General features: G+C 31.4%; 1 protein-coding gene across 2 annotated transcripts in view; it reads right to left on the minus strand.

Moving 5' to 3' along the window:
- The window catches only part of Frl (formin-like protein), an 81,793-nt gene that overhangs the window by 15,517 nt on the left and 42,852 nt on the right, over window positions 1–23,424 (minus strand). For both annotated transcript variants that reach the window (XM_076376571.1, XM_076376570.1), the window contains exon 2: window positions 17,061–17,144. In XM_076376571.1, coding sequence (XP_076232686.1) covers window positions 17,061–17,144 — 84 coding nt within the window. The remainder of the gene's footprint in view (window positions 1–17,060; window positions 17,145–23,424) is intronic.

Raw genomic sequence — 23,424 nt, forward strand, 5'->3', positions numbered from 1 at the left:
TAATTAATGTGTACTTCAAGGCAAGATAAAGCTGAAAGGACCTCAACTTCACTTAAAGCATGAAAGGATATTTCAAGGCAAGTATAATAAAACGTTCACATTGGTCAAATTACCACAAATCACTTGCATTCAAGCCACTTGAATTCAAGTAACTTGACTAGGTTTGACGAATTATTCGATATTGTCTCCTCTCTTTCAACTATTTCAAATGCCTGGAAATATAAGATGATACCTGCCGTATCCCTATCTTTGAATTTTCGAACAGTTCACGTTTTAAGTATTTCCATAAAAAGATATAAGAACATTGAGAAACTCGTAGATGTCCTCTACCTTGGTCATAGTGGACAATATTATTAAACAACAATGTGTTAACACAGCAACACCATATATCATAAATTAGTGTAATATTCGTCTTTGCAATTAAAAGATATTAACTTTTGTTCAAGCTTTCTATATAACGAACTTTTGTCTATTAAATCTCTTTTACTCGAAAACTTCGATAAGACGAAACCTCCCACTGGAACATTTTACCTATTTCCTCGAAATTCGAGTTACCGAGGTTCGACATGAAAAGAAAGAATTCATTGAAGCGATGAGTATCTAGACTTTAGTGGGTTTCAACGAATGCCTTCATAATCGGCAAGCGTGTAATTCCACACTGGTTTTAATGGGTGAGGTTCCCGCAATTTTGTTCATTCGTACGGTGTAGAACAATATCCCACGGTTTCCTAAATACGTAGATGTGCGAGTGCGTGTCTGCCTGCGCCACTAATTTGGGTAATTTCACGCGTGTGGGCTCACGCTCTCTTCGTACATACTTTCATCTCGTATCTACGTTTTTAGGCCAGTTTCAAAGGATCTTCATTACTTATTTGTGTTCCTCTTCGAAACCCCGTCTTACTTCGAAGTTGATGAGCTTTTTGTAATTACTGTTAATGGTAAGAACTGCCAGATTCATTCTATAATTATACACTTTATGGAGTTTAACATCATTATCATTTCATGTAGGTATGTAAAATAATTCTGAGTTTCACTATGTTTCATTTGAGCGATTTAACCTTTCGACTTTTTGTAAATTTATTGTAACATTGTGGTATTGTTTTTCAAATTTTGATCAGGTACTGTATTATTTAAATTGGGGAATTCAAATGTTTGACGTAGGATTATTTATGTAACGGTTTTGCAATTATGTAGAATATTTATAGTGTTTAAAGGGTACAGAAACAAATTCTACAGAATCTAACTGAAATAGATTAATAACCCACACAGTGGTAATTTATTTCAGTTTTTAATTGCATAGGTAAATTAAAACCTAATGATACTGATTTTATATCAATACTTTCACTGTATAAAGTATAAAAGTAACAAAATTCTCATTATTTTTGTTTTACCTCCGCATCGTTTATTTGTAATTTACGAAACAATTTGAAGCAATTCTTATTTATACACTTCCTTTACATACATTATGATAATCATGAATTGAAACACTTAGATATTTCTTTATTTTTATTGTATATCAAACAGTCCTGACGAAATTCAGTTGTTATATTGATCCACTCTATCATGTAGAAAATTGTTTGTATAATAATGTGATTAACACAATCCGATTAAATCATGATACGGCACTAAATGCCACAGTTTGATAATCTTCTGAAATACTGCTTTTGTACTATATTCAGCTTAACACATTTAAAGCCCAAAGCTGCGTAAGCGCAATATTATTAAAAAACGCATACAAATCCTATATATTATACACTTATATATTATTTTATTGAGAGAAAACAAATATTTGATAATATAACTATAGACAATAATATAACTATAATATAACTATAGTAATTCCACACTGGTTTATAACTATAATATAACTATAGACAATAATATAACTATAGATAATATAACTATAGACATAACTATACAGGCACCCACTAAATAAAAAAGATCCACACAAAAGGTTTAGGACTTACAAAAGCTGGTGTACATCTAAGAGTTATAAACACTTTAATTTTTTCTATTTTCAAAATATTGTAGAATCTAAGTCAGAAAGAAGAAATAGTAAGAAAAAAAAATATTAAGCTAATTTATGCAATTCCCTTCCATAATGATAGCACGAAGAAACAAAAATCAATCATGTAAATTTACTAAAAAAAAAAATAGTGTGTGTTTATGCAACTTGGGACCTTAATAGGTTGCTAGCTGTAGCTGTAGAACTATAGGGTCTTTCATTAAGAGTGATAACTCTACATACAACTTATTTTATTTAAATTTGAAAAGTACTGTGAAAATTGTATTTAAATTTAATGTACTTTTATTGCCATTAAACATGGAAAACAATATTGCTTAAATGTCTACCACAGTTTCGTCCACAGAGAATTGAGGCTCTATTTCACCAATTTCACTAATAACAAGTAACGTAGTCTTTAACATCCTCAATTATTCTCGGTTTATTGATATAGACATGAGATTTAACGTAGACCCACAAAAAATATTTGAAGAAGTTAAATCACACGACCTCGGAGGCCAATTTATGTCATGCAAGAGTGTCATAAAAAATTATGTTTCTTCTAAGATGGTACCAAACGAAGCTGTGAAGGACATTTAAGCGATATTGTTTTCCACGCTTAATGGCACTGAATGTACACTAAATTTAAATAAAGATTTTCACGATACTTTACACACAACTTGTTTTATTTAAATTCAAAGATTCATCACTTTTAATGAAATACCTCGACAATCGTATGGGATGAGTTAAATTGCCATTGTATTTGTGCCTGTACGGCTAGAATCAAAAGAATCGACTGTATGTAATATATCTATTCGCGAAATAGGATATCTAATGCGAAAGGATTGCATCCCGTCTCTTTTCTTCTCTTCGGGGTCATCGGTGGGCCGCCTCGATTTTTGAACAGGCCTGTAGGGCATGTGGGTAACTCGACACGGATGTAACGCAAGCCGTGCTATTATACGATACAAGAAAATGGGCCACAAAAAAATGCACAGCATCCCTGGCACACCGGTGCAACTGTGCATGTGTACACGTGTGCGTGTCTGTTCGAATTTGACACTTTGCGCAGTCTACCCATAGATCTCTTTTTCAGTCGAACATTTTGAATGCACAGCTTGTACTTTTAACAACCTTCTGAATGCTGGAAACTAGACTGCAAATTTTTATGGATTTATGGGAAGTTTCAATACGCAAAAATATAGAAAATCCATATAATATGAAAAAGTATAGAAAATGTCGAAAGTTAAATACAGTTTATAATGTTTGGAGGGTGAAAGAAGTCTTTAATCAGATTCTGCTTCTCTAAGTGAATCTGGCTCTGAGGTTGAGATACAGTTTTGAGATTTTCTGGAAATGGTTAGTATTGAACTTGTACTGTTCCTCAACTCATCACTTTAATTGTGTCTATGAAAATAAGAATTTACATAAACATCCACAGTGTACTAGAAGCTTTCTGAGTTAATATTCTTCTGCGTGGTGTAAACAATTAAAAAGTGGAAATAAAAGTGGCTCTAAGAACGATTAAAAAAAAATTGTATTTTTTCCATAAAACGGATGTTTATACGAAGGCCAATATTAGTAAGTTTTTTCCTCACAATTTTAATTTTGGTACTTACAGCTTTTTTTGTTTTCATTCTTCAATTTATGTCTGATTATAACATACATGTAAAATTTTAAAATCATAGTAGGTAGTATAAAATAAATAGTATACTTGAACTACTAAAATTAAATTTTGTTAAATAAGACATACGTATACGTACAAAATACAGGGTAATTCGAAATGTATGTATATGTATACTTAAGGGGGTGAATCTACACATTCAAATAAATAAAAAACGTCATATGAATGTAAGTCCTATATTCCTTACTATTCGAGTTATGAAAAATTAAAGAAAATGATCAGTGTCCGTCTCGTGTTTCAATACATTCTACTGCAGCCTTGTTACACCTTGTTCATACCTAATGTTTACAAACAATGTTACCGACATTGTAGTAGATTTGTAAATAATCCTAATTCGCTGTCAGTATCTCAATCTCACAAGTCTAGTACGTCTCTAAAAACAACAAAATGGTCGTGTATACTTCTGTTGAAATCACTGATATGCATTCCAGGCATGGCCTTGCCAACGAAAATGAACACGAAGCACGTCTGTTGTATGAAAAACACTCTCCATAACGTAGAATTTTGAACCGTAGAATGTTTTCTTCGATTTATAGGCGACTTCGAGAAATGGGTATGTTTAAAGTGCGAGTATACGATCATGGGTTGTCAAAAAGAAGTCTACCCCTCAGATGGAAGAGGAAATCCTTGAAGAAATTAATGAAACTTCTACGATAAGCAGAAGAAAGCTAGAGCTGCGGCTCATAGTATTTCTCAATCCACAATCCACAATCCACAGTGTACCCAATGCAAGTCAACAATATTCAAAATCTACCAGAAAGGATTAACATGAGTTTGAGATTATTCAAGGAACACCTGACATTTTTTAGCAAGTAATTCAAGAAGAAAGAAATGAAGAACAAGAAGAATTAAGAAATTCAATACCAATAGTTAGTCCAGATGATGCGGTTTTTTGATCGATTCGATAATTTTGCCGAAACGTAGTATCCAAAAGCAGCGTTCACACAGTTTTGTGTAAACAAATAAGGAAAATAGGAAGAGTTAAATTCTTAGTGAAAATATAGAATCATGTGAACACTGCTTTATTATCAATTCGGTAAAATGATCGAATCGATCAAAAAACCGCATCGTTTAAGTTAGCTGTGAGGTGTACAGTAGCACATGCTGAGGCACTAATCACTGATTCTTCATAACTCGAAGAGTAAGAAGTACTTGACGTTGGATCACTAAAATGCTTTTTACTTACAATTGTAATAAAATATTTTATGTACTTAAGATATTGCCGAAAAAATGTTACTATTTATGCCTTCAAGATAATGTGATTGATTTTTTCTAAAATATAACACAAAATGTTAGACAAGTAGTTTCTTATATTTGCAACATCAGTCTATTTAAAGTGATCGGTTTTCTAGGATGAACCTTTGGTTTTTTAAATTGAACAACAGGACTAAGTGTAAAAATGATTAAGTTTTCTTAATAACATGTTTACAAAATATATTACATAGATGTCAGCATGTGTACTCCTACTCCTATACATGATGTATAAGTTCAAGTGCAACGTTTCGAGCACTTATATTTTCTTCCTTGGTTTCTTCACATAAAGTATAAAATCACTCAGATTTCTTTTTTTGTCTTTCAAAATAATATTACTTTTGTAACATTCTACCATTGTCTATACTAAACTGATCGAATGCAAGCAACTACACATGGTCTAATCTAGACACCTTGACCACCATAATTGAAAATATTTTATCCAATCTCAATTTTCGGTAAAAATTTAAAAATAAATGCACTAAATTGTAGCTTAAGAAATGTACTCTCTATATGTATACTTGAAAGTCATACCACCTACTTTAAAAAAGCTGGGGAACTTACAGTCGCATGCGAGAATATTAGATTCTTAGTTGTTAAAACAACTAGTTGCGTTTGTTTACCTAAACATCGAGAGGTATTGTATAATAGTGATTATTGCATTAACTAATTTACGGCGAATGCACGCGAGCGATATTTTTTTGGCAGACCTCTAGGGGATTTATTTCTAGCGTCTCCAATGAATATGTGAGACTGAAGTTAATTCTTCAAAACAACTACTTTATTAAAAACTTTGTAAAATATAAATATAAGGAGCAGATTAACAATTCTTGGTAATGCAAATCTTTTGATCCTTCTTCCTAGAATTCCCGGTATCGATTAAACATTTTGTACCTTATTAACTAATAAAACAATAACGTTCTTTTAACATTTGAATCTTCAATAACTGCAACTTCGTATCAAGGAGTGTCGCCACGGTCGCCATATTTTGACGAACTTCAGTTCACTTCAGATTTCGTTGCGATCATATGTTTTTCTTTATTTTCCCAATTATAAGTAACGAAGACAGACACATGATCACAATGAGATCGTGCGTCAAAATATCGCTCATGTGCATCGAGCCTTAGTGTACAAGCTACACATTTTGCCTCTCATACGCCGCAAATTGTTTATACATGACATGGCAAGGTACGCAGGTGGTCTAACCTAGGTGCCAGTCCAAATTCAACTTGACCCAGACCTATGTTTATCTAACATTTTTAATTTATTTTAGTGTGTAGATTCAGTCCCTGAAGGGATGAAGATGAATCTATATGAACGTCTATGGACGTGCATTTATGAATCACCCTGTATGTTTACCTTAATATTAATCATATCCTCAAAAATTGATTTAGCTTGAAATTACTTCAAAACGTGTTCTGGATTTTTGAACATCTGAAGTAGTTTGAAACTCGAAGCTTAATCCCTCTGTACATTTCGTTCCCTTCGATCTGGACGACTCGTCAAATCCATTTTGTACTTTCTACTGTATCTATATAGCCGAGCTCGCGAGGAGAAAAGAGAGTACATAATTTCCACTCGAGACTAGTTCCACCCTACTTGCTTGCCTCTTGTCGGTTTAATGAGGTGAACGGTCCACCTAAACCGTAAAAAGCTTCTTTGAGAAACCCCTTTATAGCGTTTTCTTCCATGGTTTTGGGACACAAAACCGATAAAAGTATGCATTATACCGTTTTACTCCTCCACTCAAACGCTTTCAACAATTGTTTTCTTCGTGAATAACGTTGAGTAACTTTTATCATGAAATTGTAAAATCTGGCTACATGATTAAGTCTAAGAAAAATACTGTTGTACAATTTAAAAGTAATCAATTTTCCTTTTGTACTTTTATCAAGTTTAGAATTCTTACAATATTAATAGTAAAATTGTTAAAACAATAAAAGTATGTAACATGGTTCGGAATATTATAAGTTTAATATCTATGGTAAGAATATATTCTTCTGCATTGGCACAATAATAGAAATAACTAGACATTATTATCTTAAATTATGTATGCATCATCTTGAAGATGCTCTACTAATAATAGGTACAGTATGTACTGTTTTGTATGTGCTTCTGAGTACTATACCTGTATTCGCATATGATTCTAGTGATTAGTGCATACTTGTCTTGCGAGAGAGATAAATACAGAGTACGAAAGCAAATGTTGTGTACTTTAAATAATAGATAGTTGTCCAAAGAAATGTGCCGCTATGACAGTAGTGTAAGTGTAAGTCACGTATTTTTCCTTGTGAGATGTTTTTTTATTAAGTAACGTGAAACCTACTTAACATTCCAAAATTTTACGAATAACTTGCTCGAAAATGTGGTTTTTAAACCCTTCAGTGATTTAAATAATTTTAAATAAATAGTAGGTATGTATAATCAGAATTGGTTATTAATAACACAAGTCACAAACCAACATATTTACGAGTATTTATTTATGTTATTGCAATTTTACTTAACCAATTTTGTATTAATATTTTATTTCAGTAAAATTTTTAGTTTCTGATATTTTAAAGATTTGAAAATAACATTCCTGATAAATTGACAGAATGTAAGGTACTAAATCCATTATGTCTATATTTTTCTTTTGTCACTGGCCTTATGATCGTATATTATAATTTCAGCCTCTCTTTCTCAGTAAGTAGTGTAGAACAAGAAATTCTACTTTATTATTCATTGATCTCTTGTAAAACATTTTGTAAAAACCGTATCTACGGTATCCTTAATTAGCTAACAAATTGCCTTCAGTATTTTTTATTCTTCTGGTTACTGCTTATTCCAGCTATAAATTTAAACTGTTTACTACATTGTGCTACTAATTCAGAATAATTTTCCAGTACATGAAATAACTTATACCATTACTGACTGTTGCGGCTTATTATATGAAAGTGAGAAATACATATCATTGCTTACTTTACGCATGTCTTGCAATCATTTTTCCACAATGTCAGGATGTAATATCAAATAAATGAAAAACACAATTTCTTTGGCATCCTGAGTTACACAACTTTCATGATCACCATCACAAAATTTAAATTTATGACGAGGTTATAACGAGACAATATAAGTTGATTTTTAATAATTAAATTGATCATTCTAATGTTGAGGTGGAAAACTAGTAAGCGTAAGTACCAGCGGAAGCGCGATTCACGTGAAACGTCTCTTTGTGTTTAGATAAGACACCCACCGATGGCGATAGTGAAATAGACAAATGCATACTCAGATATCGTGCAGAGGAAATTTAAATGTAGTAGAAAAGATACATTAACACCCTATTGTCACGCTAGATTCGTCAGAATTTTAATTACACTTAAGATTAGAATTTCTAATTTTAAACGACACTACTTCTAGATTATCTAATTATTTCTAATTATTAACTTAACTTCTAATTATTTCAGCAATTTTATAGAATCTTTTTCGTTGTAATACACCCTACTATTTAAGAATCTTTAATCATTTAAAATAATTTAAGAATCACATAACTGTAATAAAAAATTGCAGACTGATGTTCTAAAAAAGTATTTAACAAAATCGACCTAAAAGTTAAGATTTTATTTCGAATTTGCTCTTCGCAGAAATTGTAATTTAATTGAATATATGAAGAGTTGATTATAATAACACGTTATTATACAGATTACTATCTTCAACGAGAAAGTTCACGAACTATGATTGAACACAAAATGACTTGCATAATTACGTTACTATGCAGGCAATATGTGCTAAAGCAAGATGTATTTTTTGTCGATTATCCTTGATAAAATCAAATTTGATTGAAAGTTCTTGAATTTTCCAAAAGATCCAATACCGACGTTGAATAATAAAATTACAATTACAGAAAAAATGACCAAACTTTGGGTAGCTCTGGCAACTAAAATATTGATAAGATATAATTCCTTAGGTTCTAAGGAATTGTAAACCCATAATTATTTATTGTCCATACGATGGAAAAGTTACTATAAAAGTAGATGAAATAAGAAGTGCACCGAACCAAAAATTGAAAATACATATGTATGTAGTTGATTTCAATTGATTAGAAGTTCGAAGCAAATGCATGAAATATAAAAATTCAAGCGCATAGGCAAAAATCAGTATTCATATTTTTTTAACACTCTCCTTTTTTCACGATACTGCAATTAAAAAGATAAAACATTTATGTGCTACTTATATGCGACGCGATTAGATAAATTTTTACCTGTGAGTACAACATATAAAAATATGGTAAAAGTTGTGGCACCTACAGGTGTAGGCATTTCAGAAGTAACGCAGGTGGTTCACCTCTTTTGAAATTTCTCTATACGCAAAGATTCAATGACAATATTTTTTATAGTTCAAATGTTCTGTATTATGGAGGGATTTCTGGTAGATATTTAAGAAAACTACAAAAACAGTTTAACGTGTTCACGTCAAAGTATCTATTAAGATATACAAATACGTAATGTGACACCGATTAAAATTTCGTCTGCAACTTGAGTCATTTACAATTCAGCCATTTTGGTTCCTAAATTTCTCCCCTGTTTCGTTTAAAATAATTAAGGGTAACATATAGCAATAAAAACTATTGCATATTTTAGAAACTTGGTGGTGTATTTAAGAATTCTTTGGATTTTTTAAAATACAAATACAAAAACATACTGTATAGACCCAGTTTGCAGATGGCGTCAATAAAAATAGGGTTGCAGACGGAGGGTTAAAATTGAAATTGGAATATTTTGTCAAATAAAGGTACCAATTCTATTAAACTTTTTAAATATTTTTCTGTCTCCTTTCCTCAACCATTCTGCCGACACTGAGCGTATTACATTAACTGTAACATGGCATTTTAACAGTTCAAAGATTAATTTGATCGTAAAATTTAATTTCTCCCAATTTCAGAACATCATGTGACAAGTTCATATACACCTACAACACGAGTATAATCTACGCCCTTCATAGATCAGAAGAAGTGTCTCGTTCGACGACACTTTCGCTCGCCCTCGATTAATTCAAGATTAAATCCACTTAAGCGGACCCCCACAGACGTGCATGAGCCATACAAATGGCTAAGTACGTTTGCTCGACGATATCGCAGTCGCTCATTAAATGTCTGGGATCTATATATAGAATAAAATGTGCTTCAGATTTTATGAGAATCCTGTATCATGTGACGTCAATACAGTCAGTTAACTCGTGTTGTAAGTAAAAAGAATAAATAATGTGTTTTTATTAAAAGTACTCTTTTTCTCAATAAATAACTTTCTTTTCATAATAAATACAGAGTAGTGTATAAGTATGTTCATATGTTGTTCATATGAATATATATGTATACAAAAACTAGGAAAATATAAATTTTGATAATAAAAAAATAAACGTTAATATTTCCAAGTTGTTCACATTAAGTTTTGAAAATAATATCTTTTAAATAGCGGATTTCATTACTCTTACGTATCTGAGATTTTCTGAGGACATTCTACATAATCTCTCTTAGAGTTTCAGCGCTTATTCCCCAAAATTTCAGCGCAAATATTTTTTTAAGTATTGTATAATGTATGTAGGTATATTCACAAAAATATTCTTTTTCAAGTAATCGTAGAGGAGGAAGTCTGAGCCCGACAAATCTGATGATCTTGGAGGCCATCACATATTCATCAGAAAACGCATCCACTATAACTGCAACCTAAATTGCCATTTTTTAATATCAAACGATTTTGACTATGTGAAAATTTGAATTATTCAAGCTAACATAATCCAAGAAATATTTTGGTTTTGTTTCAGTTTCAAGGCGATATTTCAAGATACATGGAATAGCAAGAAAAAGTTCTTTGTTATTAATTGAGTGGAGACATAGCTTTAGAATACACTTCCTTGAATAGCTGCAACAATTATCGTAACGCGAATTTAAACTTTTCACTTTAGGTGATCATCGCGGGTGATTCATCCACAGCGAAAATGAAAGATCAAAGCTGAAATAGTATTTAGAGCTCAGCAGATGGTCTCTAGAACGTACAACATCCGCATTATTTCCAGGGACCATCTCCTGATCTCTGAAGTACAGTTTACACCAGTGGTTGAATTCACTTCATTAATTTTCAGTATGCCAGTGAGTAAAATAATCATAATCAAAATATTACGAGTATCAGGTTTACATTTACCACTGCAGCTTTACCATGCATGAATCATCCGTTTGTTTCATCAAAAGAGAGCAAGGCTCTAATTCCTTCACTCTTTAAAATTGCTGGTCAACGATTGTCGGTCGTGTACGCTTGGACTAAACTCACAAAATATTGCAACTGAGCGAGTAACGCTGCATTTATCGTTGAAGAGACTCGTAATTTTAAAACAAGATTTTAATATGTTGCGACTATCGCTAAAGATTATTATTCTCAACATCAAAGCGATAGAATTATCTTTCTGTTTACATTTCCACGGGATTTAGTACACTATAAACAATGCACCTACCAGTATCAGAAGTGTTAAGGTGGGTCTATACTACATGTTATATAACAAGATTATATAACCTTTCAGAAAACATAAAAGAGAGATGTTATACATATGTAACTTTGTTACATAAGATGTAATGTAGACCCACCTTTAAACTGCATTCTACTTAACCTTCGGATGGCCAACTGTTTGAACTATGTATTATGCCGCGAAGCCGACGCTGGATCAAAATGACCCAGCACTCGTTAGGCAAAGGTTAAACAACGGGCAACTTTTTGTTACTATTCCATGTATTTAGAGAAAGTCACCGTATGTTGCCGAATATTTTTCTAAGTTCACTGTGTTTATAGCAACAAATACCGCCGCTTGTTATCTGTTTTCATTCAAAGCGAGAAAAATCAAAGAAAAATAGGAAACACGCGATAACACATGGCAACTGAAACAAACATTGGTCTAAACAATACACTTTGTCGTTCGATTCATAACACACTGTATTGAAACCATTTTTGCTACGTTGCCTATATGTATATTACGGAACATCTTGCATTTTGTCAGGTGTACAAAAGCTCTTGACACGAGCAGCAGCTTTCCGTAGGTAATATAAATCATAGCTGGCAAACTCTTTTTGTAAAAGGTCAGATATTAGATATCTTTATAAGCCAAGAGCTAATATTGAGATTTTTATGTAGCTGGGTACTTAGGAGATAAAAACTGTTTCCATAAATCTTTTACTAACGAGATTAAAGTATATTTACAAGTGCATGTAATCTGTTTATTAATAAGATGAATGAAACTCTTTTTACTAATATTTTGAAAGTACAAACATTACCCTTAATTTATCGACCAGCCAGAAACAGGCAGCAAACCAAATGTTGCCCTCAGGCAGTAATTTGCCGATCCCTGATTTAAATAATGATAAGTAAGTTATCCAAAGAATGAACCAATTAAGTAACAGTTAAATGATACTTTAATCAAATAGATAATTGATTGTGTAAGTAATACTATTTTTAAGGAGAAACTATTGACCCTTATCACGCTAACTTGTTAGCGCGACTGTCGACCAGCAACTCCAACTTTCTCACGTTCTCGCTTATAGACAGTGCCTGACAGGCACACTTAAAGTGATAAGGGTTAAATATTTGAATTACAAACATTTAACGTTCAAATGTTTGTAAATTGCTTTTTTCTAAATTAAAGTTTAATGTCGCGTCAATTTCCTATATTGGTTATTAATGACAAAAAAGAGAAGAAAAAACATGGAACTGTGTAGGGGCCTAGGTCAATCAGTCAAAGAACTTTGTTTTTTGAAGAAAGGAAATCTCGTTATAGATCTTGCTGACGATAAAATTGTCTTTGAAATTTAACTCTATTTGACTTTTCTGATAGTTAATTACAAATTTAGGGCAATCTCTGATGAGGTGTTTGACAGTGATTAAAGTATTACAGACTTCACATTGTGGGGGTTAACGTTTGACTAGTACGTAGAGTAGAGTGTAATTTTTGCATATCCAATCTTTATTTTGTTAGAATAAATAACTGTTTGTTCTGTTCTTTTGAGATTTGAATGTGACTTCTCTGTGAAGCCTTCAATTTCCAAAATATGAGATGGCGCAGTATTTCTCCATTTATTCTCCCCGTCATAGGTGGTTTTTAAGGGGTTTCCTTACTGTGACTCCCTCGAAACTAGTGAAAACTATAGAAATTAATTCTGGAAAAACTACAGATACGATTTCATTCATTTTTAGTAATTTACTAATATCCATATCAGTAAATACATATTGAAAATTTTATGAAAAAATATTGATATTTGTTGAAGTGTGTAACTTCGCGCCTAACATCGTTATTTGAACTAGTGTACATAATTTGGCTAAAAAGACAATTTTGTTTTTTGTAAATCAGATAACATTTGCTGTGGTATGATCAATGATTTTCTCAAAATCATTTTCTGTTTACGAAATATAAGCAATAAGAATGCAAATTTTTGTGATGGTACCGCAAAAATATTCAAACATTTTTTTATTATCAATTAAAAAAGGTAACAAAAAGGCTCCGTCTCGACATAGCAAGTACAATCTAGTTTGTTTTTCTGCATGAGATCAATGAGGTGGCCAAAATTGTGTCCATAAAAAATGAATAAAATCGTATTTTTAGTTTTTTCAGAATTAATTTTCAAAGTTTTCACTAGTTTTAAGGGAGTCACAGGTAGGGAAACCCCTTATAATTTGTTCGAAGAATATTTCATTATATTATTTATTGAAGTAAATAAGAATTCTTATAACAAGAAATTGCAATCAAAAATGGATGATTTGCATTTAGGTACATTTTATATAACACTATTCTGAAATCGTACAATAATCATTACTCGCTGGGGAGTGAACTTTGTACCAAATTCATCTTGTGGGTATAAATGACAATTTTTCTATAGGGAGTTGGCAAAAAGTCTTAAAACACTTGTTATTAAAAGGTTCCAATGAAATTTGATGAAACGTAAACAAGTAATTGGTAAAGTGAAATAAATAAATAACTTGAAGGAACATTGTAGGACGACCTCTAAAAAAGTACGGGTCGTAGACCCGCATTCACTGACATTCACTGTCGGGTGCAGAATTAAATGAGTAACCAACCAACCGGACAAAGATCTCAGAGCGCACCGATTAACAAAACATACTTCAAGTTAAAGGTTTATTACGTCATTCTTATAATTGGTTATGATGACAGAATCGCGTCAATTTCGCGAGAAACTTTTATGAGTTACAATTTAACGAATTATTTATTCTGTAATGTAAAATGCAGATATAATGGGTGGGTCCCATAAATGATTACACAAGATACCTCTACTGTTTATAATAGTATGAAAATATATCTATATTGTTCGAAATGTCATTAAATGTTTTTCTATGGATTTTAACACTTCGTTTATGTACGTTTTTTATATATCTATCTCTAAAGATAAGTATCAATTTGACGCCCGAGCAAAACCATACATTTTCTTCAAAAAACAACATAATTATACGCTATTAAGTTAAATATGAAACTGATAAATAAAAAATGAAATGAAACATTAAATTATTTATTTTAAGCTTATTATATTTACAGAAACAAGTGCTGTCGGGACTCTCCTATCAGATGTGAGGTATCGGATTCTCAAAGTCGCCGCTTGTCACATTGTTTATTTTACTTCTGATGGTTACTTTCTTGGAGAATTAACTCTTTCATTTAGATTTATTACTGCAGTAAGGCTTTAGCAAGTGAAGCCAATCCACTAGCATCAATGCTTATTTTACTATGGCGTCAAATTGATGCATATCCATAGAGATAGGTATACCACACAGAGAATTTCAAAATTAGATGGTTTTGAACAAAATGAATTTATATATATATATTTATCTCGTTGAATGGATAGAAGTCTATAGATAGAAGAAGAAGAAGAAATTATATATATAATTATTTATATATATATATGGGTCATTCCACGCGAAATCGGGCACGTTTCGGAGCAAGTTCTTGTAATTTGCTCAAATTTGAATATGTTGTAGTCTTTAACGATATTTAAACGTGCCCTAAAGGATTTGTCAAAATTTTGAAAATTGTCGATTTTACAGCTGTTTGAAGTCAAGTGCTACCTTTTTTTTAAAAAATTATAGCTATTGAACTAGTAAGCGGATGGAGATGAGCTTTACGGTGCTTATAGAGAAAACATTGAAGTTTCTAAAAAAAATTATTTCATTTAAAAAAACTTGTTTTTTAATCATCTTTTTTGCAATTATTTTAAACAAATGCAGGTTTTTAAGATGATGCGCGATTTTAAAAATCTGAAAAAAAAGGAGAATATAGTTTGATCCTTCCCCTTGATGGACAAACTTTCAAAAAGATGGACATTTTAAAATTGGCCCTGTGAAAATTGCTGAAAGTTGACGCTGCGTCGAGTCGCACTGCTGTGGCGGGCGCGTCGTCGCTGGCAGCCTATTCGACTCCAGCGGACGAATGTGCGTTATTATTTGCAATCAAGGCGCCAAATATTGGTAACTCACTCTTTGTCAATGATACTTATTGACAAGTTCACATTCATTTTTGCCATGTGAAGTTGCAAAAAAGTGTCATTCTGCATTAATACCAAAATCTTCGAAATGAAAGCTAGGATTTAAGAGATTGTATTTATGTTTTCAAGAATAAGACGAAGATTGAGTTACCAATATTTATTGATTGCATTAAACCTTGCAAATGCTCGGAGATAATGTAGAGTAATGTTGGGTGAAGTCGCCTTGATTCCAAATAATAACGCACGTTCGCCCGCTGGAGTCGAGTAGGCTGCCAGCGACGACGCGCCCGCCACAGCAGTGCGACTCGACGCAGCGTCAACTTTCGGCAATTTTCACAGGGCCAATTTTAAAATGTCCATCTTTTTGAAAGTTTTTCCATCAAGGGGAAGGATCAAACTATATTCTCCTTTTTTTTCAGACTTTTAAAATCGCATCATCTAAAAAACCTGCATTTGTTTAAAATAATTGCAAAAAAGATGATTAAAAAACAAGTTTTTTTAAACGAAATAATTTTTTTTACAAACTTCAATGTTTTCTCTATAAGCACCGTAAAGCTCATCTCCATCCGCTTACTAGTTCAATAGCTATAATTTTTTAAAAAAAAGGTAGCACTTGACTTCAAACAGCTGTAAAATCGACAATTTTCAAAATTTTGACAAATCCTTTAGGGCACGTTTAAATATCGTTAAAGACTACAACGTATTCAAATTTGAGCAAATTACAAGAACTTGCTCCGAAACGTGCCCGATTTCGCGTGGAATGACCCATATATATATTTATCTCGTTGAATGGATAGAAGATGGTATAAGTGCCACAAAAAGAAAAAAAACACCTGATAAAATTCGAAATGCGTCAAAATGACGCGCTTCGTAAACGGAGTGTTAAAGGGCATCTTGCATTGTTTTACGGTCTTATAAAAAATAAAAATAAAAATATATTTCTAATTATATAACCTGATTTCAGAATCTATAATTAAAGGATCATATGTCCTAAAGTTGACAACAACATAGGGATATAGGAGTACTTCTACCTAAATACAAATCATTTTGAAAATCTATCCAATACGATACTTAACGTGTGTTTAAATGAAATAAGTATATTATCCTGTACAATTCGTAAAACATATTATTTATTCATTCCTACTGCCACAAATTTTCGTAGGAATCCCAAACATTGTAGTTTCTATAGCAACTATATTTTGTATCATATCTACATATATTATTGATTTTTTGACATCCATAGTTACGTCTTATGAGTAATATTTTTAAGGATTATTTTATTTGCAACACATTAATATTTAGAGCTGCATTTAATTATTGATATGATGACCATTGCGATTTAAATTTACATTTACATTTACCTATCCATCATTTTTAAATCACAAAAAATGTAAAATGAGCAACGACATTCATAGGACCATTTAATTCTTATCTATGAACAAATATATTTGCATAGTAGATACTCCGCAGAATTTACTTTGAAAACTGATTTTGAACTTTGTAACAAAAATAATAAGAAAACTGCTTTTTATAGAAAATAAACGTGCGTTCAAAAAAGAAAATTATATAAATTTGTTGTTATTTTACCAATTCAATACAAATTATGTATATTATGGACTTACTTGATCGCAGATAATATCCCATTTCTTCTCATTGTTGTATTGCTTCAAAAGCTTTGCCTTATCTGGCGGCAAATCCATCGAAGCCTGAAACATAAAAAAACAAGGCTTATGTTAATATCTCACGAACTTTTCCTTTATTTTCGGAAAAAAGCAGTAACATAAAATTAAGTTTTCACTTAAAAATATTTATCTGAAACGATTGGCATGATCTTATTTGTGCATGATTATAATTACAGAAGCCCAGTAAGTAAACCTGCTTAATTAATCCTTTAAAAGTTTCATTGAAAATCTTTAATTCAAGAAAAGTTAAAATATTATTAAAACCAGTCTAAATTATGTCAGCCTTGCTATCTTCTTGTTTAAAATAAAAAACAGTGAAAAAATATATTGATATGCTCTTAATAATTTATATCTAGAACAGACATTTTTTATAATTATCTTTTTGTTTCTGTTTTAGAGACAATCTAATTTAATTTTAACAAGATTTTAAATGGTTTCATATATTCATCAGTATACATATATTGCATCAAAGAAAAATCCTATCTAATTCAATTTTAAATTAAAATTAGATTGTATGTACATATATGTCAATACCATGTTTATCTGAACTTACGTGGTATACGTGTATTATTTATAAATGTTACATCCTTGATACAATCCTCGAAAGAAAGCTATTCGCGGAAAGTAATCACGTTTTACAAACCCACTGATATAAAACAAGTAAATTCTGTTATCGCAATCATGAACACCTATAACAATTTAATCCGTTAAACTAGACTATGGAGCCATCATCTACGACTCAGGTAAGCTCCATACATCTAACATGTTAAACCCAGACCATTCATCAGGGATGAGATACACAATAGGAGCATGTAGAACGAGTCCTAATATGAGCATCCTTGCAGAAGCAAATAATGAACCATTATATATAAGAAGAAGAAAACTCTGTTTTTCCTACGCAGCAAAGATGTCCCTCTCTCCGTACAACTCGACCTATCATGTCTTTTCAAATAGATATACCAAGCTTTACAACAAAGACAAACATTTCCCAAACCGTTTTATTTGCGACTAAACACCTATCTGAGTGACATAAATACTACTTTTTCTGAAGTAACCAGACAAACACCAAAATACTATCCACGACAAATTCCACTTACTGGAACATACACCTGCCTCCATAAATTCCAAAAGTGTACAAATCCCATAATATAGCAACAATTGTTCAACAGTATAAAAGATAAATATTTCAACCATACAAGAATTTTTACAGACGGATCATGTACTAATGAAGGAAAAGGATGCGCCATAACTATTTCAGATACTAAAAGACTATACAGACTACACGACTCTCTTCTATCTTCTTTTGTGAAGCTTTTGCCATAAAACAAGTTCTGGAAGCAATCAAATCGTTTCATAACTCCAGATTTATCCTACTTACGGATTCAATGAGCGTTGTACAAAATCTCAATAACCTTAAACCATAGTCAGCAGAAGATCCAATAATTGAATCCATAATAAATCTAAACTATGAAATTTCCGCTATGAATAAAGAAGTTGTTTATGTATGGATCCCATCACGACCATGTAGATGAAGCTGCTAAAGAAGCTACGAAGTGTCTTTACTATAATCTACCATGTACCCACAACGACATAAAGAGATACCTACGAAAAAGGAACAAGGAATACTGGAACAACAAATAGATTCAATCGAGTCCAAAAAAATCACCGAAATTAGGAAACATATTTGAAAACCCTCAACCTCAGCTCAAAAATAGAAGAAGTCAAGTAATCTTCACTCGTCTACATATACGCCACTGAAGATTGACCCATGAGTACCTGATGACAAAAAACCAACCCGAGATATGTTCACACTGTAATATTCCCATCACGGTGAAACACCTTTTGATTGAGTGCCACTCGTTCCAATTAAGCTGAGTTGAATTTAATATTCCTGATAACTCATAACTAGCATTGTGTGACGAACAAAAAGCAAACAACACAATTAGTTTCTGATATAAATTTAAGAAACAAAATATGATCGGTATAAACTACAAAAATTCCCATTCAGAATTAATTTTAGAATTAAGTAAAGTTAAACAAACAATGTATACCTCCCAATTTATGTAATTATAATAAGATACAGATACAATTAAGTAGAAAGAAGCTAATAATATAAACTTATATAAATCATAGCGGTCGCTAATAACCTATGATGTTGATGCGACCTAAAATAAATCAAAATAAAAAGAATTTCTGTTATCTCGTGACGTTCAATCAACCATTCTGCTGCTGATATGTCAAATACTAAAAGAGGATGTAGATAATGTAAAGAAAAAAGAAAATTAATTTTCTAATACTGTTGTACCTATGTGCTTAAACAATCAACTTACAGTTGACAGTTAGTTCAAAAGAGTACAACTAATAACAATGAATAAAATGATTTATTCAGAAATGATTTATTTTATAGGTATAAAAAAACAGGTTTTTAGTACAACATTTAATTAAAATACCCTTAAATTTTTACTATAAGGAGCCTACATTTTTTATTGCTTTCTGGTTTTAGTATACATATAGAGGGTTTTCGATAACAGGTGTTAGAAATTTCAAGCCGTGGTTTTACATTCCGAAAAAAACGAACACCAAGAATGATAAAAATGAATTTAAAGCTTCGTTTCGAATTAATTGTTGAGAAAACGCCAAAAATTCCCGATAAATATGTCTGACTTCCAACTCATTCTATTGACTTCAAGCTTTGTTCAGATTAATCAAGTTACTGGAATTCAAGCAGCTTGAATAAAAGTAATTTGAAGCAACTTGACCAATGTGAACTTGTATTACTTAACTTGAAACATTCCTTCAAGTTTCTATTTTGCCTAGGCACGTTCACGTTAGTCAAGTTACTAGAATTCTAGTGGCTTGAATACAAATGACTTGGGGCAGTTTGACCAACGTGAGCGTGTTATATTACTTGACATGAAATATCCTTTCAAGCTTCAATTGAAATTGACGTCCTTTCAACTTGTTCTTGCCTTGAAATGATGTAGATTTTACCTTAGAGGGCAAACTTCAAGTAAATCGACAAACGTGTGAATGTCAAGAAAGTTATCACAAATGCATGTTTCGTTTGGAAAATACATAACCAATAACCAGCATGCATCACCTCTTTCGACGCCATTTTTATTATTTTTGCATGACAGCTTGAATTCAAGCCACTTGAATCCAAGTAACTTGACTTGTTTGAACAGAAACTTGACATTAAGCTACTTGAACCCAAGTAGCTTGAATTCAAGTAACTTGACTAATCTGAACGAGGCTTCACTGAGTTTGACCTGGCTAAATAATGCAACTCGGCAGTAAAATAAGCTCTAAGTCAAACATACTTCACGCATATTTTAGGCGTTTTCTCAACAAACGATGTTTTATCGTGTAGAATTGCCCCTTAAAATTTCTGACACCTGTCATTGAACACTTTATAATACGTTTTTATTATATAGGGTGCTTCTGAATAACATGTATAAGCGGACAGGCCGTGATTCCTCATGAAAGAATAAGAAAAATATAAAGAATGAAATTTTTCCATTTTCGAAATAATGCGAACTTCGACGTATGATGTTCACTGTGTTTATAAACAATGATTGTCGATTTTTGGTACGCTATTCGAATCGTCGGTTCATTGTGAACACTCAATTTTCGTTAATTTACCATGACGAGTTACACGAATCAGGAATACATTAACATGATTCGAGCTTTGTGAGTCTGTAACAGAAACTCTGCTATCGTTCGTTATTACAGAGAGCAAAATAGTTAATAAAATCTTCTGTTTTTTTTTCCGGAATGCAGTAACTCGTAAATATCATGTAAACATTATTTGCAAACATTGTAGACATCATACTTCTCTAAATGGATCGTAAGTTAACCGTAAGTGCGTATAATACGAAGCGAATCTTCAAACTTGATTACCTTGAAAACTAAGTCGATAACGAAACAATTTTATTCTTTACATTTTTCTTATTCTTTCATAAAGAATCACGTTCTGTTCATTTGTACATGTTATTCGGTAATACCCTGTATATAGTATATAAGTATGTATTTATCTTGATTGAAGATCGCTGAATACAAATTACTACACGCTGTTTTTCTTCTCAAGGAGCAAAAATGAAGTAAAATTTTAGTGGAACTGAAATGGAAATAAAATAGGAAGAAATGAAAAAATATATTTTTTTCATACATGTACATGTACATTATTAAAGGTAAGAATTTTAAGTTATTCCTAATAATGCTAGAACGCGCAAAAGTTGATAAATGTTTGAATGTAATTATTGTAAGTATTTTAAGAAATACTGTAAGTCGAGGAAGATAAGGGGAACAAAGGCAAAAAGTGGAATAAAAGACGAGCGCAAGCACGAACAGCAAAACCAAAAGTACTAAAAATGCAAAAATATAGAAAGAAAAGCAAGCAGGAAAAGAAAGTGAAAGAAAGGAAAAGTGAAGAGAAGAGGCAGATAAGAAGAATAGGAAGCGAAGGGAGACATTTACTGTTTAAGTTCTGATTTGTCTCTTTTCTTTAATGTCCGAAATACCAATTTTGTTTTATACTATTTTTTAACAAATTACAATTTATTGCTTTATTCAATACAATCTTTTAGAACGACCATTAGTATTGCCATCTTGTCTTCTCTTGCGCATTGCCAACACACATCCGAGTCAGTCACTATATCACAATGTAAAAGAAAAGACTGGAAGTCGTCTGAAGCCAAAAGGCAAGGATTAAGAATATAAATAAGAAACATACAGGTAATTAATCATTCTCATGACAATTAGTTAATTAATAGGTGTTTTGATCTAACAATTCCATAGAAAAGGTGAATTAAAAGTGCATGAAATGCAATAAGATTCAATCTTCAGTGCTTGAAAAATTCTTGAAGAAAACTACAAAATCGTGAAAAAAAAAGTTGGAATAGAACAGCCAGTAGTGAACGTACCAAGTTATGTAAGTTTTTTGTTAAATATTTCATTGATCTATAATATTTACCAAATATACAACTTTCGCCTATCAAAGAACCTCTTTACGCTTATAAGTAGGTAAATAAAAATACCGAAAAGGTGCAGATTGTGAAATTCGACGGAATATTAAAATAAATCATTGGTTAGGACAATACCGTATCGTTATACCTAATGTTAATATTTTCTTGATTGATGTACAATTAAATTCTGATGTGAATTGAGATTGATTCATTTTTTATCAATAAAAAGTGAAACAGATGATGCTTTAAATTAATATAAGAGATATAAAATTCAGTAATACCTAACTTATTAAAGGACAATTGTTGGACAATGTCAATTATTGCATCAACAATAAATTTTCAATTAAAAAAAAAGGTAAGATAGAGTACTTTGTCTTGTTTCAAACATAAATATAAACAATTTCTGTGGATCAAAATGTGAATCGCACTAAGATTTTCGTTTTTTCAAGTAAATTTTCTGGCGATTACTTTTTATAAAACAAAATGTTTTATAATTTAAAATATTTTCATCTTTACGAAAATGCTAGACGACTGTCTGAGAATGTAGAATAAACACAGAAATTATTCCTTTTAGAAAATAACTGGTATTCACATTTATCAAAACACAGCACTGTGACATAGATAATGCATTTTGTATACATATTTGCACGTGGTTTAAGTTACAACTGACGCTGAAGTTTCGCGAATGTTACCTTCGATAGTGATGCCGAGTTACTTCCAACCAATAATGATGAAGTTTCTAACGTTTTAAGAAAATGTTGCATTCTTCAAACAAAAAATCTTTGATAATTCACTGTAGTTACTTTTTGTTGCATATAATGAAAATTGCTTCAAGTGATCATTTCAGTTCAACGAATTTTCAAATTTTAACTTATCATGTATATTTATTGTTTGAAATTGACATTTAGGTATTTTGAAACTTCAAAGAATTGAAGTGACTATATTATACATATATTTTTTTAAATTGAACAGCTGACTGACTCTTAATTACAGACCACTTGTATCATCGTGAAAGTAGAGTCGCAAGCTAAATGACTATAAACAGATATCTGTGGTTAAAAGCTAAGTTTTACAAATATTGTTCATTACTTTTCATGTCATTATTTTTTTTATAATTACAAATGCGCGGTAAAGAGAATTATAATATGTATATAGAGAAGAATTATATATATATATATATATATATTATATATATAAATTAAATTTTATATTTATATATATGTATAAAATTTAATTTTTATATATATTTATATATAAAATTTCAGTGACGTTATCCGAATTGAATTGTAACGAATATGATCTGCGGATGTCCAAAAAACGAGTGGAATAGCATAGCGGAA

The sequence above is a fragment of the Calliopsis andreniformis genome, chromosome 4 (genome assembly GCF_051401765.1).
Source record: "Calliopsis andreniformis isolate RMS-2024a chromosome 4, iyCalAndr_principal, whole genome shotgun sequence".
Lineage (NCBI taxonomy): Eukaryota > Metazoa > Arthropoda > Insecta > Hymenoptera > Andrenidae > Calliopsis > Calliopsis andreniformis.